This window comes from Nerophis ophidion, linkage group LG13 (genome assembly GCF_033978795.1).
Source record: "Nerophis ophidion isolate RoL-2023_Sa linkage group LG13, RoL_Noph_v1.0, whole genome shotgun sequence".
In the NCBI taxonomy this organism is placed as follows: domain Eukaryota; kingdom Metazoa; phylum Chordata; class Actinopteri; order Syngnathiformes; family Syngnathidae; genus Nerophis; species Nerophis ophidion.
The window spans coordinates 6,810,256-6,830,255 of record NC_084623.1 but is presented as its reverse complement, the minus strand read 5'-3'; the positions used below and the strand labels follow the sequence as shown (position 1 = coordinate 6,830,255).

At 41.5% G+C, this 20,000-nt stretch overlaps 1 protein-coding gene across 1 annotated transcript in view; it reads left to right on the top strand.

The window, feature by feature from the left end:
• Positions 1-20,000, top strand: part of thsd7ba (thrombospondin, type I, domain containing 7Ba) — a 531,947-nt gene that overhangs the window by 247,821 nt on the left and 264,126 nt on the right. The window contains 3 exon segments of the mRNA XM_061918320.1: positions 249-497; positions 4,885-5,054; positions 15,303-15,461. Of these exon segments, the coding sequence (XP_061774304.1) occupies positions 249-497; positions 4,885-5,054; positions 15,303-15,461 (578 nt within the window).

Here is a 20,000-nt window from a genome sequence, read left to right as displayed (position 1 = left end):
CCGGTTAAAAAAAAACAAGCCAATTTACCAGTCGACATTAAACAATAGAAGTGGTAATTACATGACTAATCTACACGCTCGGCATTCATCGAGTCAGCGTTTTTGCCCGGTGTATTCCACTGTGCAAAAAGTCATTCTTTTCATGTCAGCTGCTGGATTTCAAAGAGTGGCTGCTTCTTTGCCCTGAAACCGAATAATAACCGGAGCTGTTGAGATGATTGGTCTTATTTTGTCTACCTGACCCGCAGCCTCTGCACCAAGTACAGCTCCCCCATGACCTTCCGGGCCTGTGTGATGCCCAAAGACTGTCAGACTTCTGATTGGTCCTCGTGGAATCCCTGCTCCAAGACCTGCCGATCCGCCGACCTGTCTCCTGGTTTCCGTCTGCGGTCACGAGTCATGACCCAGATGCCGGTGGGAGGTGGGAAGCAGTGTCCTGTCCTTGAGGAAAAAGAAGCCTGCAACATCATGGGGGATTTACTTCCACACTGTCCCAGGTATTTCTTTGCAGACCACTATTTAGCGTACCGCCCCCTAGAAACATAAACTAGCGGTAGTGCATTTGTATTGTATTTTCCGGACTACAAGCCACACAGGTTTATAAGCCACACCCACTAATTTTTATAAGTTAAAAACATATTTTCATGTATTAGCCACGCACACTACATTTTAAAAGTTAAAAACATGTTTTCATACAATAGCCACACCCACCAAACTTCAGAATTTAAAAACACATGTCCATATATTAACGTACCGGTATTTAAGCCGCACCCATAAATTCTAAAAAAAAAAAAAAAAAACTAAATACTTTTCCTATATTAGCCAGACCGGCATATAAGCCGCACACACGACATTTTGAAGATAAAAACACATTTTCATATATTAGCCACATTGCACTAAATTTTAAAAGTTAAAATCATGTTTTCATACATTAGCCGCACCAGCACATAAGCCGCACCGACTATGATATTAAAGCTAAAAACACGTTTTCATGTATTAGCCGCACCGGTGTATAGGCCAAACCCACTAAAACAACAAACAAACAAACAAACATATTTTCATATATTAGCCGCACCAGTATACTGTATATGCCAAATCCATAAAATTTTAGAAGCTAAAAAAACGTTTTCATACATTAGCCGCACAAGCACATAAGCCACACCCACTATGTTGTTAAAGCTAAAAAAAAGTTTTCATGTATTAGCCGCACAGGTGTATAGGCCGCACCCACTAAAACAACAAACAAACAAACATAATTTCATATATTAGCCGCACCAGTATATATGCCAAATACACAAAATTTTAGAAGCTAAAAACACATTTTCATACATTAGCGGCACCGGCATACAAGCCTCACCCACTAAATTCTAGAAGATAAAAACATGTTTTCATATATTAGCCACACCGGCGTATAAGCCACACCAACTAAATAAATAAAATGCATTAAAAAAAAGTAGTTTTCCTATATTAGCCGCACCGGTATACAAGCTGCATATATATATATATATAAACATTTTCATACATTAGCCACACTGGCACATAAGCCACACCCACTATATTATTGAAGCTAAAAAAACGTTTTCATGTATTAGCCGCACCGGTGTATAGGCCCACTAAAAAAACAAAAACAAACAAACTTGTTTTCATATATTAGCCACACCAGTATATAGGCAGCACCCACTACATTTTAGAAGATAAAAACACATTTTCATACATTAGCCGCACCAGTATGTAAGCCACACCCACAAAGTTTTAGGGGCTAAAAACAAGCTTCACCGAATACATTTTAGAAGATAAAAACACATTTTTACATATAAGCAACACTGCACTAAATTTTAGAAATTAAAAACATGTTTTCATACATTAGCCGCGCCCACTATATTATTGAAGCTAAAAACACGTTTTCATGTATTAGCCACACCAGTATATAGGCCGCACCCACTAAATTTTAGAAGATAAAAACACGTTTTCATATTTTACCCGCACTGCACTAAATTTTAGAAGTTAAAAACATGTTTTAACACATTAGCCACACCGGCACATAAGTCACACCCACTATATTATTGAAGCTAAAAACATGTTTTCATGTATTAGCCACACCAGTATATAAGCTGCACCCACTAAATTTTAGAAGATAAAAACACGTTTTCATATTTTACCCGAACTGCACCAAATTTTAGAAGTTAAAAACATGTTTTAACACATTAGCCACACTGGCACATAAGCCGAACCCACTATATTATTGAAGCTAAAAACATGTTTTCATGCATTAGCCGCACCCACTATATAATTGATGCTAAAAACCCTGTTTTCATATATTATCCGCACCTGTGTATAGGCCGCACCCACTAAACAAACAAACAAACACAAAAAAACAAACATGTTTTCATATATTAGCCGCACCAGTATATATGCCGCACCCAATAAAAATTTAGAAGATAAAAACACTTGTTCATACATTAGCCGCACCCACTATAAAATTGATGCTAAAAACACATTTTCATATATTAGCCGCACCGGTGTATAGGCTGCACCCACTGAACAAACAAACAAACACAAACAAACCAGCAAAAATGTTTTCGTATATTAGCCGCACCAGTATATATAATAAAAATGTTGAAAATAAAAACATATTTTCATACATTAGGCGCACCGGCATATTAGCCTCACCCACTAAATTCTAGAAGATAAAAACACGTTTTCGTACATTAGCCACACCAGCATATAAGCCGCACCCACCAAATTTTAAAAGTTTAAAACGTGTTTTCATACATTAGCCGCACCGCTATGTAAGCCTCACCCACTATATTATTTAGGCTAAAACACATTTTCATTAGGCCGCACCAACTAAATAAATAATACAACTTTTTTTAAAAAGCTAACAAACATGTTTTCATATATTAGCCGCACCAATGTCAATGCCACACCCACAAAATTTTTGAAAATAAAAACACATTTTCTTTCCTTGCGGCACTGGCATATATGCTACACCCACTAAATTCTAGAAGATAAAAACACGTTTTCATATATTAGCGACACTGGTGTATAAGTCACACCCACGAAATTCTAAAAAAAACAAACTAGTTTTCCTATATTAGCCAAGAAAAAAAAAAGAAAAGCACATATGCATATTACGACATACAACTCAAGACTTGCAACGAGGAGTGAGGGGGCGGGCATTAAGTTGAATGTCTGTCTTTATTCTTATGGTGTGCCTTTATACTGTAAGTATTGCACTTTTTACACACTAGCGGTTTGATTGTAACGTGCATCTTCGTTGTAGTTTTCATTACTACATTTGGAGGTGTCAAAATCCCCATGCAAAACTGCTAATGCTAATCATTAGCATGTCTATGGCAAAGCCAATGTAAATTAGCATCAAGCTAGTCCAATTTGGAAAAGCGTAGCCTTGCTGTATTTTCGAGCGTTTTCTATACAAGGCATAATTGCTTTGTGGGCATTGAAAATTGAGAAGTAGTTCTACCCGAGTGTTTGAGCCAGAGACCAATCTGCAATTAGACGTGACGTAACGAGCCGCAAAGGTATCTAAATATGGCACCGTTTTGTTTGCGCAAATCGACGGCCGGTAGTACGGACGGAATTTTCGTCAGTGCCTATAGAAGTACCAAATTCTGTACACATCAATTATCGGAATTACGATGTCATTAAATTTACCTCCAATTTAACATCTAGTAGTGGTGGAGCTGATAAAATCAAAATTCTAATTTTCAAATTTGAAATCTGAGTATCTGTTCTTTCAGTGGACTTGGAGAAGGCATTCGACCGTGTCCCTCGGGAAGTCCTGTGGGGGAGTGCTCAGAGAGTATGGGGTATCGGACTGTCTTATTGTGGCGGTCCGCTCCCTGTAAGATCAGTGTCAGAGCTTGGTCCGCATTGCCGGCAGTAAGTCGGAACCGTTTCCAGTGAGGGTTGGACTCCACCAAGGCTGCCCTTAGTCACCTATTCTGTTCATAACTTTAATGGACAGAATTTCTAGGCGCAGTCAAGGTGTTGAGGTGATCCGGTTTGGTGGCTTTTTGCAGATGCTGTGGTCCTGATGGCTGCATCTGGCCAGGATCTTTAGCTGTCACTGGTTCGGTTTGCAGCAGTGTGTGAAGCGACTAGGATGAGAATCAGCACCACCAAGTCCGAGTCAATGGTTCCAGGGTGGAGTGTAATCTCCGGGTTGGGGAGGAGACCTTGCCCCATGTGGAGGAGTTCAAGTACCTCGGAGTCTTGCTCACGAGTGAGGGAAGAGTGGATCGTGCGAACGACAGGCGGATCGGTGCAGAGTCTTCAGTAATGCGGACGTTGTATCGATTCGTTGTTGTGAAGAAGGGGCTGAGCCGGAAGGCAAAGCTCTCAAAAAAAACGGGCGATCTACATTCCCATCCTCACCTATGGTCATGAGCTTTGGATTATGACCGAAAGGACAAGATCACGGGTACAAGCGGGTGGTGGGTTTCTCCCTTAGAGATAGGGTGAGAAGCTCTGCCATCCAGGAGGAACTCAGAGTAAAGTCGCTGCTGAGGTGGTTCGGGCATCTGGTCCGGATGCCACCTGAACGCTTTACCTAGGAAGGTGTTTAGGGAACGTCCGACCGGTAGGAGGCCACGGGGAAGACCCAGGACACGTTGGGAAGACTATGTCTCCCGGCTGGCCTGGGAACGCCTCGGGATCCCCCGGGAGGAGCTGGACGAAGTGGCTGGGGAGAGGGAAGTCTGGGTTTCCCTGACCCGACCTCGGATAAACGGAAGAAGATCGATGAATATTAGACAATTCGGAACAGCAATCTCTTTTAACTGAAGTGAAGTTCCCTGTTTGATCATGCAAATGACAAAAACTGTACGTAAACTAGGTCTGCATATATGTGGTGCGTTTCAGGTACGAGTGGAGGACCACGGACTGGGACGCATGTCTGGTCTCACCTCTGCTGAGCAAGCTGGACCGGCGTCTGGCAAACGTCAGTAGTCTCTGCGGAGGCGGCATCCAGACCAGGAAGCCCTACTGTGTTCAAGTTGCCGATGACTCAGCTCCGAATCACAGGAAGGAAGGTAAGACAAAACCCGCCCGTCATCACCGCTGAGCTCAGCTCGGAGAAGAACAAAGACATTCCGTCCGCGCAGACACGGGGAATGAAGAGCAAGAAGTGATGGCGAAAGCTTAGGCTTGTTCAAAGTATATCAAAGCTTATCTCCGGCTACAGTAGACTCTCCTGGGAGCGACTTACCCATCGGCCAAGCAGTTTCATTTAAAAACCTAATCCGTAATGAGAGACAGCAAACCCCCGTGTGGCATGAAAATAGATAAAGCCCTCGCACTGTTTACTGCGTACCGAGAGACGAGCCGGGCTGACACCTTACGCCCTGAAACCGCGGCGCTAAGTAGTCGTCATCGATTTCCAGAAGAGCGTTTCATGTAAACACTCTGTCATTTGTTCATGGGGGGGATGAAGAAAGCCTGGCGAGTCTTGTAGAAACTCCGCTACCGCAGCAGTTTGAAGTGTTTCGTTGTCCAAAGCTGCTCTGGAACCAACACAAAACATGTGTTGGTCGTGTCCTAGCGAGACCATAAACCTCCAAAAACGATTCAGCGAAAGAAAACCATTCACATGAGCAAAGGTGTGTGTTTAAATGGCAAGAATTAACATTTGTTAAAACCTGTGCAGTTCTACCTTTTTTTTTAATGTATTATGTTTGTAGTTGGGAAAGGGCATGTTCACCACTGTGTTACATCACCTTTTCTTTTAACAACACTCAATAAACGTTTGGGAACTGAGGAAACTAATCGTTGAAGCTTTGAAAGTGGAATTCTTTCCCATTCTTGTTTTATGTAGAGCTTCAGTCGTTCAACAGTCCGGGGTCTCCGCTGTTGTATTTTAATTTTTGGGCACTGATGAACCCCCATACCATCACAGATGCTGGCATTTCAACTTCGCTTTACCCTTTGGTCCGGATGACACGATGTCGAAAAAAAATCCCAAAACAATTTGAAAAGTGGACTCGTCAGACCACAGAACACTTTTCCACTTTACATCAGTCCATCTTAGATGATCTCAGTCCCAGAGAAGCCAGTGGTGTTTCTGGATGTTGTTGATAAATGGTTTTCACTTTGCATAGTAGAGCTTTAACTTGCACTTACAGATGTAGCGACCAACTGTGTTTAGTGACAGTGGTTTTCTGAAATGTTCCTGAGCCCATGTGGTGATATCCTTTAGAGACTGATGTCGGTTTTTTATACAGTGCCGTCTGATCGAAGGTCACGGTCATTCAATGTTGATTTCATGTGGTGATATCCTTTAGAGATTGATGTTGGTTTTTGATACAGTGCCGTCTGATCGAAGGTCACGGTCATTCAATGTTGATTTCATGTGGAGATATCCTTTAGAGATTGAAGTCGGTTTTTGATACAGTGCCGTCTGATCGGAGGTCACGGTCATTCAATGTAGATTTCCTGTGGTGATATCCTTTAGAGATTGATGTCGGTTTTTGATACAGTGCCATCTGATCGGAGGTCACGGTCATTCAATGTAGATTTCCTGTGGTGATATCCTTTAGAGATTGATGTCGGTTTTTGATACAGTGCCGTATGATCGAATGTCACGGTCATTCAATGTTGATTTCATGTGGTGATATCCTTTAGAGATTGATGTCGGTTTTTGATACAGTGCCGTCTGATCGGAAGTCACGGTCATTCAATGTTGATTTCATGTGGCGATATCCTTTAGAGATTGATGTCGGTTTTTGATACAGTGCCGTGTGATCGAAAGTCACGGTCATTCAATGTTGATTTCATGTGGTGATATCCTTTAGAGATTGATGTCGGTTTTTGATACAGTGCCGTCTGATCGGAGGTCACGGTCATTCAATCTTGATTTTATGTGGTGATATCCTTTACATGATGTCGGTTTTTGATACAGTGCCGTATGATCGAATGTCACGGTCATTCAATGTTGATTTCATGTGGTGATATCCTTTAGAGATTGATGTCGGTTTTTGATACAGTGCCGTCTGATCGGAAGTCACGGTCATTCAATGTTGATTTCATGTGGCGATATCCTTTAGAGATTGATGTCGGTTTTTGATACAGTGCCGTGTGATCGAATGTCACGGTCATTCAATGTTGATTTCATGTGGTGATATCCTTTAGAGATTGATGTCGGTTTTCGATACAGTGCCGTCCGATTGAAGGTCACGGTCATTCAATGTTGATTTCATGTGGTGATATCCTTTAGAGCATTTTCAGGGAAGCTGTTTTTATACCCAATCATGGCACCCACCTGTTCCCAATTAGCCTGCACACCTGTGGGATGTTCCAAATAAGTGTTTGATGAGCATTCCTCAACTTTATCAGTATTTATTGCCACCTTTCCCAACTTCTTTGTCACGTGTTGCTGGCATCAAATTCTAAAGTTAATAATTATTTGCAAAAAGAAAAAATGTTTATCAGTTTGAACATCAAATATGTTGTCTTTGTAGCATATTCAACTGAATATGGGTTGAAAAGGATTTGCAAATCATTGTATTCTGTTTATATTTACATCAAACGCAATTTCCCAACTCATATGGAAACGGGGTTTGTATTATGATTAAAAATGTATGGGCTCAACAATTTGACATAACCACACATTATAATCAGTCCGTGTGATGAAAGTTCTCAGCTACAATCGGGCGGAAGGCAGGGTACACCCTGGACAAGTCGCCACCTCATCGCAGGGCCAACACAGATAGATTGTAGCTGAGATAGGCGCCAGCGCCCCCCGCGACCCCGAAAGGGAGTAAGCGGTAGAAAATGGATGGATGAAAGTTAGGTCCAATTGTCACATAAATAAGTATACAACGCGCCCCCATGCAGAATGCTCGGAGGTCAGGGCGGCATAGCTCGGTTGGTAGAGTGGCCGTGCCAGCAACTTGAGGGTTGCAGGTTCGATTCCCGCTTCCGCCATCCTAGTCACTGCCGTTGTGTCCTTGGGCAAGACACTTTACCCACCTGCTCCCAGTGCCACCCACACTGCTTTAAATGTAACTTAGGTATTGGGTTTCACTACGTAAAGCGCTTTGAGTCACTTGAGAAAAGCGCTATATAAATATAATTCACTTCACTTCCGAGTGTGCGGTGCACCAGCAAGCGTGGGAAAAAAAACAAGATGAATGCTTTAGCCGCGGCGTGTACGACGCCGCCGCCGCGGCCTCCAGCCATGTAAACCGACGCCATGGCTCCCGACGCCTCTCTCGCTCGACTAATTCGAAAAACAATTTACTGCCGTTGGATGTCTATCGCGCTGTAATCATCGCCCGCACAAAGGCGATAAATGTTATGTGCACTTTATCCACGTGTTTAAGCACGCGTGTTAGTCGCCCCCCCAACCCCCTCCCCCCCTCGCACTGGAGATCAAACAGCGTGTAAAATGACTCGGAGTAAGAAGGCATTATGCAGAAAGGACATTTGCCGCATCTCTCTTTGGGGCTCTCATTTAAATGGAAATTTGATGTGCGGAGGTGCATCAAGCTGGAATATTAGATTAAATAAAAAATGCTCCGTTGTGGGCAGGGAAAATACCCCCGTGGGTTTTTTTTTTTCTCCTCGACAAACAATGTCAGCTATGCTCCACGGTGAAATATTCCCGGCATGTTCACCTGAGCCAAATATGTGAATGTGGTCACGTTTTAGAGAAAATATGCTTTAGTTGCGTGAAAAAAAAAAAATCCCTTTATGCGTCGGTTGAGGTGGGCGGGGGTGTATAAGTTAAGGATGCATTGGATTCTGGGTATTTGTCCTGTTGTGTTTATGTTGTGCTACAGTGCGGATGTTCTCCCGAAATGTTTGTCATTCTTGTTTGGTGTGGGTTCACAGTGTGGCGCATATTAGTAAGAGTGTTTATATCACAACCCTCAGTGTAACCTGTAGTGAATTATATTTATATAGCGCTTTTCTCAAGTGACTCAAAGCGCTTTACATAGTGACACCCAATATCTGAGTTACATTTAAACCAGTGTGGGTGGCACTGGGAGCAGGTGGGTAAAGTGTCTTGCCCAAGGACACAACGAAAGTAACTAGGATGGCACAAGCGGGAATTGAACCTGCAACCCTCAAGTTGCTGACACGGCCACTCTACCAACCGAGCTATGCCGCCCCTGTACAGCTGTTGACCAAGAATGCCTTGGCGGTATAGCTCGGTTGGTAGAGTGGCCCGTGCCAGCAACTTGAGGGTTCCATGTTCAATCCCCGCTTCCGCCATCCTAGTCTCTGCCGTTGTGTCCTTGGGCAAGACACTTTACCCACCCGCTCCCAGTGCCACCCACTCTGGTTTAAATGTAACTTAGATATTGGGTTTCACTACGTAAAAGCGCTTTGAGTCACTAGAGAAAAGCGCTATATAAATATAATTCACAATTCACAGTCACTGTTGTGTGTTAACAGAGGCTGAATACTACGTGTCACCGGCCGGCACGCAAGTTGTATTGTGTAACATCGGGCGCGACGACATGTTTTAGAGGACATTAAAGGCATTGCCAACACACATACTTCATATATAAAAAAAATAAATATATATATATATATATATATATATATATATAGAAATAAAAGAAATTGTTGAATTTCAGTGTTCATTTATTTACACATATACACACACATAACCCTCATCTACTCATTGTTGAGTTATGGGTTGAATTGTCCATCCTTGTTCTCTTCTCTCTCACTATTTTTCTAACCATATGCATGTACAGTAGATGGCAGTATAGTTCTGTTTAAGAGTGTCACAACATTGCTGTTTACGGCAGACAAACTGCTTTAAGGTAGACGTAAACCTGACTGCTGTTGTTGTGTGTTGTTACCGGGTTGGGAGGACATTAACCTTCGTCTTGTGTTAGTGTTTTAGTTTTTAAATGCATAAAAACACCACATACATTTATTTTTTTGCATCAAAGCTTTTTGACTGTCAGGAACCTCTTCGTCGACAAAATAAAACATTTTAATTTTTTTCACTAAATTATAAAATGCTCTGGTAGAAATTATGCCCTTGGTGTTGTTAGGGTCGGTTTCGACCCAGTTATACAAATAAGATGATAAAGCAATGATAAGAGCCAAAACTGAACACACTGACAGCCAGCTCCTCTCCCAATCATGTGAGCTTTAGTGGAGTCTCATTTTACCTTGTTATCCTGTACAAAAACAAACAAAAGACGGACACTAAAAGTGTCACTTTTTGCCACTCTGATTTTGTTTTTTTATCAGTTTTGTAACTAGTAATCTATTTCTCTTGGTTTCATTTGCTTAATTGGTTATTGTTGTTTGATGTTGGATTTCTGTTGCTGCAAAAAATAATTTTTAGCCTTTTTCCTGAAGTAAATATACATGGGTCGAAATTGACCCGTAACACCATAGATGTTACTATAGTTAAAATTCTTAAAATGAAAAAATGAATAAAACACATTTATTTAAGAGATGTGTTCTAATACTCTTAGTAATAGTTAGGTAACACAACAACCTTTTTTTATGCATATGATTCTCTTGAGGTTCGTTTTACCATTTTTAAAAATTGAAATTGAGGGGTATACTGACAAAATAAGGCCCAATGGCCCAAACCAAAAATATTAAAACCAATATTTTCAAGGATAAGGAAGCCTAACGAGGTAACCAAGAGATGAGAAACAAATTGGATGATAGATAATTGTTTTTAGTGTATTTTACATTTGATTTAAGACATGGGTCAAAACCGACCCGTTAACATAAGAGATGCTAACAGAAAGCTAACACAAGAGGAAGGTTAATGAAACTGCCTAACAATAAACCCACATAAGAAACCAAGAACTCGCCCTCGATCATTCTACAGTTATAACGTCATTGGGCAGACATGTTGTTTATATTGTGGGAAAGCGGACGTGAAAACAGGCTGTCCTCACTCAGCTGGAGGCCACGCCCCCTCCAGCTCCGCCTGAATTTCGGGAGATTTTCGGGAGAAAATTTGTCCCGGGAGGTTTTCGGGAGAGGCGCTGAATTTCGGGAGTGTCCCGGAAAATCCGGGAGGGTTGGCAAGTATGCCAACACGGCACGCCCTCAATAAATTAGCCCGGGTGAATATCGGAGAATATTTACTTCGAGTGATATCTGGGAGAGACTTTAACATCCGGAAACCCACCAGAATAATCGGGGGGGTCGGCTATTATGCGACTGAGCCACATCGGGGCGGTATAGCTCGGTTGGTAGAGTGGCCGTGCCATCAACTTGAGGGTTGCAGGTTCGATTCCCGCTTCCGCCATCCTAGTTACTGCCGTTGTGTCCTTGGGCAAGACACTTTACCCACCTGCTCCCAGTGCCACCCACACTGGTTTGAATGTAACTTAGATATTGGGTTTCACTATGTAAAGCGCTTTGAGTCACTTGAGAAAAAGCGCTATATAAGTATAATTCACATCAAAGAGCCGCATGCAGCTCCGGTTGCCGACCCCGGCTGTGTACAAAACCCAAAAGCAGTGAAGTTGTCACGTTGTGTAAATGGTAAATAAAAACAGATTACAATGATTTTGTCAAGACTAGGACTATGGTGCGGATTGTTTTGCCGAGGTGCGAAGCATGGCGCGACGGTAATGACATCTTTTAATTTTAACACTCAAAAATACTACAAAAACAAAGGCTATAAACACAAAACTCGCACAAACTATGGACATAAAACAAAACTTGCAAACTATGGCATAAATAAAGAAAACTTACTTGGAAGAGCATGAAAAAGAGCGGCATGGACCATCAGCATGAATAACGAGGGTGTGTAGACTGCCTGGCAACCGCAGGCTTAAATAGTGATGTGGTGATTGACAACAGGTGCATGAGTCCAAAGGAATCAGGTGCGTGACATGAGGACAGGTGAGAACTAACGGGTTGTCATGGAAACAAAGCAGGGAGTGAAAAAAAAAACAGGAACTGACAAAATCCAAAAACCAAACAGAACATAGCTAAACTAAACATGATCACCAGGACATGACAGATTTCAATCAATCAATCAATCAATGTTTATTTATATAGCCCCAAATCACAAATGTCTCAAAGGACTGCACAAATCATTACGACTACGACATCCTCGGAAGAACCCACAAAAGGGCAAGGAAAACTCACACCCAGTGGGCAGGGAGAATTCACATCCAGTGGGACGCCAGTGACAATGCTGACTATGAGAAACCTTGGAGAGGACCTCAGATGTGGGCAACCCCCCCCCCTCTAGGGGACCGAAAGCAATGGATGTCGAGCGAGTCTAACATGATACTGTAAAAGTTCAATAAATAGTGGCTCCAACACAGCCGCGAGAGTTCAGTTCAAGCGGATTCAAGACAGCAGCGAGAGTTCCGTCCACAGGAAACCATCTCAAGCGGAGGCGGATCAGCAGCGTAGAGATGTCCCCAACCGATACAGGCGAGCGGTCCATCCTGGGTCCCGACGAGCGGTCCATCCTGGGTCTCGACTCTGGACAGCCAGTACTTCATCCATGGTCATCGGACCGGACCCCCTCCACAAGGGAGGGGGGGACATAGGAGAAAGAAAAGAAGCGGCAGATCAACTGGTCTAAAAAGGAGGTCTATTTAAAGGCTAGAGTATACAGATGAGTTTTAAGGTGAGACTTAAATGCTTCTACTGAGGTAGCATCTCGAACTGTTACCGGGAGGGCATTCCAGAGTACTGGAATCCTTTTCAATTTATAATTAATTACATACACTGCAAATACAATAAAAAATGTACATTCCAACTGGAAAACGTTGTGATTTTTTAGCAAATATTTGCTTATTTTAGCCGTGATCACGGCGCAGCTAAAAGTATTTTGTCCGTGTCAGCGCTTTTAAAAACAATATTGCTAATACTTGGTCGATATTCAGGTCACGGAATGTAAATGGAGTATTGTCGACAGGGGTTTGTTGTTCGTTAAAGTACTCCCATTTCCTGCATTGTTAGCCACCTCTTATTTGCTGTATGTTATGACTTAGAATGCATAGTAACAGAATGACAGGCAAAATGCCCCCAAAAAAGTTGACTTCCCCTTTAAGTGACCGTGAAAGAAGCCCGCTTCCAGTGGATATTTTGATGCCCCGATTTAGGAACATATTCACAATCTTCCGGTAAGACGGTGCGAAGCGCCACTTGAAAAAATGCCGCCATCAACAGACCCTTTCCCCATTTTGATTGGCTCTTTTTCCAGCCTTCCAGCGAGCTTGATGAAAAGCAATCGGCCTCCGAGGAGACAATCAGTCCGCCAGAAGTGATAGTAGCTTTTACCCCCGACTAAATAACTTGTCTTACAAAACTGGCAGATATCTCCAATTACGGATCACAATCCATCCATCCATCCATTTTACTACAGCTTGATTTACTCTAAACTGTTTTTCTGGAACACAGAAACTAACTTGTTTTCAGTGAGGGCCACATTGCAGTTAGGGTTGCCCTCAGAGGGCCCCATCGTAACAATATATAAATATAAATATAAATGATTATTATTTATATCTTTTAATTTACTGTGAATGACTCTTGCCGTCGTAGTGTGGGTTGCGTGGACCACCCAGGAAGGACATCTCTTTAGCACAGGTTTGACTCTTTATTTTTCAATAAAGCTTGAGTGTCGGTCGGGTCGCTCTTTCAGCTCCTCCTCCGCTGCTCGTCCCGGTCTGCTTTTCAGCTGCCGTTTTGTCGCTTTCTTCTGTGCTGTTCTCTGTCGCTGCGGACACTCCACCTCTTCTTCCTTGATCTTTCCTCCTTCTCCCCTTTTATACACTGCGAGGAGATAGGCAGTGTGTGCCACGCACCTGATCTCAATTGTTGCGGCGTCGCTCCCGGCACGCCCCGCCTCTTAGTTCCGCCGCATTCTCCGCCTCCTGGCCGCCATCTTGAGCAGGGCCACAGCTTGTCCTGCCCCGCCGTCGGCCCGTTGGCTATGCCTCTCCACATATACGTTGTAGAAAAAAAATAATTCAAAAAATGCAGATTTTGCAGTTTAGAAAAATTTGGAAAAGTCACCAGAACTACACAATAAAATGTGCTTTTTTTTAAAGTTTTTATTTATTTTTTTCTTTTTTCACAGCATAGTGAAAAAAGGTAATTTTTTTTATATTTTTTAAGATAAAAGTCTGGCAACTAATCCGCCATTTATTTATTCTTTTACTGTTTGATCCATCCATCCATCCATCCATCCATCCATCCATCCATCATCCATCCATTTCATTTTTATTTTTTTTTACTGTTAAATCCATCCATTTCCACCGTTTTATTTACTTACTAAAAAAAAATGTTTTGCAGTTTAAAAAAAAACTTGGCCCCTAAAGTCACCAAAAATACACAATAAAATGTGCAGTTTTTTTTTCAAATGTTTTATTTTTATTTTTTACAGCATATCGCTGTAAATGGAAAAAACGGTAGCGCTGTTTTTTACGATCAAAATCTGGCAACTGAGATGCCAATATTCTATTATAATTTTTATACTGTTAAATCGATAGTTGATGTTATTACAGTGTTATTACTGTTAAAAGACAATTGGCACTATTGATATTTTGACGGTAAAATTCTGGCGGGTCAGCCGCCATTTTTAACCGTCAAAAGTGTTGTCATTTTCCCTGTGTAAAATTTGATGGATAACTTTGACAACAAAATCATAAGTCAAGCAGTATTTATTTTTTATTTTTAATGTTAATAAAAAATCCAATAAATCATTTATCATGATATAAGATACACTAGTGTGATAATGCTTTGATCCTAAGCATTTGTTGAAGCAACATACTATCTTTGTTAGACAAGATATTGGACAATATGGTGTACATACCAAATGACATTCCATTTATTACAAGTAATAAGAAAAGGTAAATGCCTGACTTACCTATCAAGGAAGAAGTGACCAAGTTCAATTCAGTTCCTCAATCGCCTCCATCTTTCAAAGGCATCCCCGATACAGATCCTCATTTTGTTCCCGGCTTTGTCATGAATGAGTTGAGAATGGTAAGGAGGCCTTTTAAATCTACTAAGGTCTGACATGTTTAGTAACTTCACCAGTGGCATTAGCTAGACAAAAAGGGTGGTGCATAACTGGCAACCTGGATGTGACACACTCACAGACTTTCTAATTGGTCAAACGGTGGAGGGCGGGGCGTCAACATGAAAACACTAATATTTCGGGGCTGTAAATCTAATTTGGAAATGAGCATATCCCAGCTGAACTATCAGAAAATAACATGATGTATTAACGCCTTTTGACATATCAAGGCCATTTAATGGTGACTTGACATGACGTTGTTACATATTGCTCCTTTAATTCTTCACTTCTGTTTGCACAGTGTCCCGACCAGTGACTGCCAGGCTGTGCGCCGGTCAGGAACCTCCCCCGGCCGTCAAGAACTGCTCCATCCCCTGCCAGCACCCCTGCCTGCTCTCCCAATGGTCACCCTGGGGTGCCTGCGTACACGACAAGTGCAAAGATCCGCATGGGAAGAAAGGTACTGTCGGGATATGGGATTCCAGATGACTGTACGTACATAGAGGTGTGCAGTATATACTGTATAAACATGCCGGTGATGATTTGAAATCCTCACCAAGTTTTGGGTAGACTTAATGAAGTTTTCCAATATAACTAAACCAACTCATACTTACCAAAAAGCCCCATGTGTGATGTCTGTATCAGTGTTTTGATGCATATTTTTGAATGCTATCCTAATGTAATGACGCTAGTATTGTTAGCATTTACCCTAAATTCCGAAATATAAGCCACTACTTTTTTCCTACGCTCTGAACCCTGTGGCTTATAAAATGTTACAGCTATTTTATGATTTTTTTCTTCGCCGACGGTCAAACTAGAAATAGGTTTAATAAATCACAAGCAAATGCACCGACATGCACTGTATTTCCATGCTTATAGTGCTTTTAACCGGAGGTAAAAGTGCGTTTCTATCTTCTCCATAGCGTTCGTACTCGTATGGATTCTTCATCAAATAAAATAAACATTGATTGATTCACACTCCAAGCAACAAGTGTAAGCTTTACAATTTACACAACGTGCCAACTTCACTGGTTTTGGGTTTCGTAGCTAGAATACTAAAAAGTCACCCTGTAAAACAGTTGTATACCCTCAAAGTTTTGCTGTGATGGAAGTGCGAGTACACTTCCGAAAGCATCAATCAATCAATGTTTGTTTATATAGCCCCAAATCACAAATGTCTCAAAGGACTGCGCAACTCATTACGACTACGACATCCTCGGAAGAACCCACAAAAGGGCAAGGAAAACTCACACCCAGTGGGCAGGGAGAATTCACATCCAGTGGGACGCCAGTGACAATGCTGACTATGAGAAACCTTGGAGAGGACCTCAGATGTAGGCAACCCCCCCTCTAGGGGACCGAAAGCAATGGATGTCAAGTGGGTCTAACATGATACTGTGAAAGTTCAATCCATAGTGGCTCCAACACAGCCGCGAGAGTTCAGTTCAAAGCGGATCCAAGACAGCAGCGAGAGTCCCGTCCACAGGAAACCATCCCAAGCGGAGGCGGATCAGCAGCGTAGAGATGTCCCCAACCGATACACAGGCTAGCGGTCCATCCTGGGTCCCGACGAGCGGTCCATCCTGGGTCTCGACTCTGGACAGCCAGTACTTCATCCATGGTCATCGGACCGGACCCCCTCCACAAGGGAGGGTGGGACATAGGAGAAAAAAGAAAAGAAGCGGCAGATCAACTGGTCTAAAAACGAGGTCTATTTAAAGGCTAGAGTATACAGATGAGTTTTAAGGTGAGACTTAAATGCTTCTACTGAGGTAGCATCTCGAACTGTTCCAGAGTACTGGAGCCCGAACGGAAAACGCTCTATAGCCCGCAGACTTTTTTTGGGCTCTAGGAATCACTAATAAGCCGGAGACTTTTGAAGGCAGATTTCTTGCCGGGACATATGGTACAATACAATCGGCAAGATAGGATGGAGCTAGACCGTGTAGTATTTTGTACTTAAGTAGTAAAACCTTAAAGTCACATCTTAAATGCACAGGAAGCCAGTGCAGGTGAGCCAGTATAGTTATATATGTACGTATATATGTATATAAAGGTATATACAGTATAGGCGTAATATGATCAAACTTTCTTGTTCTTGTCAAAAGTCTAGCAGCCAGATTTTGTACCAACTGTAATCTTTTAATGCTAGACATGGGGAGACCCGAAAATAATACGTTACAGTAATCGAGACGAGACGTAACAAACGCATGGATAATGATCTCAGCGTCTTTAGTGGACAAAATGGAGCGAATTTTAGCGATATTACGGAGATGAAAGAAGGCCGTTTTAGTAACGCTTTTAATGTGTGACTCAAAGGAGAGAGTTGGGTCGAAGATAATACCCAGATTTTTTACCGAGTCACCTTGTTTTATTATTTGGTTGTCAAATGTTAAAGTTGTATTATTAAATAGAGGTCGGTGTCTAGCAGGACCGATAATCAGCATTTCCATTTTTTTGGCGTTAAGTTGCAAAAAATTAGCGGACATCCATTGTTTAATTTCATTAAGACACGCTTAAGCATGTGCTGTCCATCTAATTGACGGAGAGTCTGGTGAGCGTTAAATGCCAGAAAATTACCCAGGATGCAGCATCCTTCCAACTGTCTGGCAAACGTTTGGAAACAAAGGATCTGACAGGAAACTTAGCTGGTAAAAGTGACATGATTTCTAATTGACACTGATAATTGCACAGATGGACAAGATATGGCAAATTAGCACACAGTCGGGGAAAAAATATATCCGTATTTACTGCTGAGTTTCAGGACAGATTGCTGAGTTATAATTTCACAACCAACTGCTCACGCCGACTAAGCGGAGTAACTCTGAATCGTACCGAGTACTCTGTGAAGCGCTCTGCATGCAAATGATTTCATTTGAGAGCCACACCATGTTTCCACCGTCTGAACAGAAACTGTCGAGGTAATCTGCTTAACCGGACAGACGGCAACGCCCGAGTTGGGAAAAGAGGGAAAGGTAATAGAGTTTGAATTTCATACCCTTTGGTCGCTAAGTGACAGCCTGAGAGGAAGCGAGAGGAAGCAATGTGCCAACAAACGACGACTGATGGAAACCCGGGGAGCGAGCACGACTGTGGCTCCGCTCCGCGTCCCCAGAAGGTCGGAAGAGACAGACAAGTGTGTAAGTGTGTGTGTGTGTGTTCCTGTACTTCCACCCTTCTTGAGACATCAACAAGGAAAAGTAGCTTCCATATGAGGAGGTGTGAACAAGTCAGGACATACATCGTGGTCCCAAAACGAAAACCATCGCATCTAATAGAGATTGTCTCATTTGCAACCCCTGGTGGGGAAATCTATCAAAATGAGGGTGGTCCCAAAAAGGAGGGATTTTTCAAACTGACGGTGTGTCGGTTTTAAAAGTGCTCCCCCTCCGGTTAACGTATGAAATAACAAGTGTGTGTAAAAATTTAATGTGCGCCCCCTCTGGCCAACAGTTTGTGGCTCCGGTCCGCGTCCCCAGAAGGTTGGAAGAGACAGGCAAGTGTGCAAGTGTGCAAGTGTGCAAGTGTGCAAGTGTGCAAATGTGTGTGTGTGTGTGTGTTCTGTGTGTGTGTGTGTGTGTGTGTGTGTGTTCCTGTACTTCCACCCTTCTTGAGACATCAACATGGAAAAGTAGCTTCCATATGAGGAGGTGTGAACAAGTCAGGACATACATCGTGGTCCCAAAACGAAAACTATCGCATCTAATAGAGATTGTCTCATTTGCACCCCCTGGTGGGGAAATCTATCAAAATGAGGGTGGTCCCAAAAAGGAAGGATTTTTCAAACTGATGGTGTGTCGGTTTTAAAAGTGCTCCCCCTCTGGTTAACATATGAAATAACAAGTGTGTGTTAAAATTTGAAGTGCGCGCCCTCTGGCCAACAGATTAAATAACAAGTGTGTGTAAGAAATTTGGCCAAAATAATTACAAATATATATGTATAAAGAGACTTACTGTAATAACATAAAGTAAATGATGAAGATTAAAAAACAATTACAAACAAAATATTCAAAAACAAATAAATTAACTTTTTCTCAGAATGTGTTGACTCTTTTCTTATAAAATAACGAACAATTTCTGATTATATTTTCTCTTTCTGTAATATTGCAATGTTTTCTCGTAAAATTATTATTTTTTTATGTAACATTATTACCTTTCAATGCAAAAATGGTGACATTTGTCAAATAAAAATCTGACTTTTTTCCACAATATTGCCAATTTTTTGGGTTATTCTTGTAAAATAGTGAAATTTAAAAAAATATATATATTATTTTTTGTCATCATTTTTCCAGATAAAATTCAGATTATTATCACAATATTGTCAACATTTGAAAGTTTTCTTATACAATTGTGACTTCTGTGGAGTAAAATTATGACTCTTTTCATAAAACTGCCAAAATTTTAAGCTGTTATTGTAAAATTACGACAAGATAAGAAGCTTTTTCATATTAGCATATATGTATGTATATCTAATGTTATAAATACACAACTTTATATATCTAGAAAGGGCAGTCTTAAAGAGGTAGGCATTTTTCTCAGGTCTGAAGAAGGTAAGAAATACAAAAATGAGTGTGTGTGTGTGTGTGTGTGCGAGTGTGTGTGTACTTGTATTTCTACCCTTCTTGAGACACCAACGAGGAAAAGTACCTTACATACGAGGACCGGTGATTATTGTTATATAATTATTATAAAATTGCCAAAATGTGACAGTTTTCTTTGAAGATTGTGACTTTTGTAGAGAAAAATTACGACTCTTTTCATAAAATTGCCCAAATTCCAAGCATTTATTGTAAAATTGTGAATTATTAAATAGAATTCCAACTTTCATCATAATAATGCACAAATGTTCAGTTTTCTTGTAAAATTTTAGCTTGGGTTGTGCAAAATTACGACTTGTAATATAATACTACCAAAATTCCAAGATTTTCTTGTGAAACTGTGACATTTTTCTTCTGAAATTCCAACTAATTTTTCACAACAAGCTATTTATATATTTAAT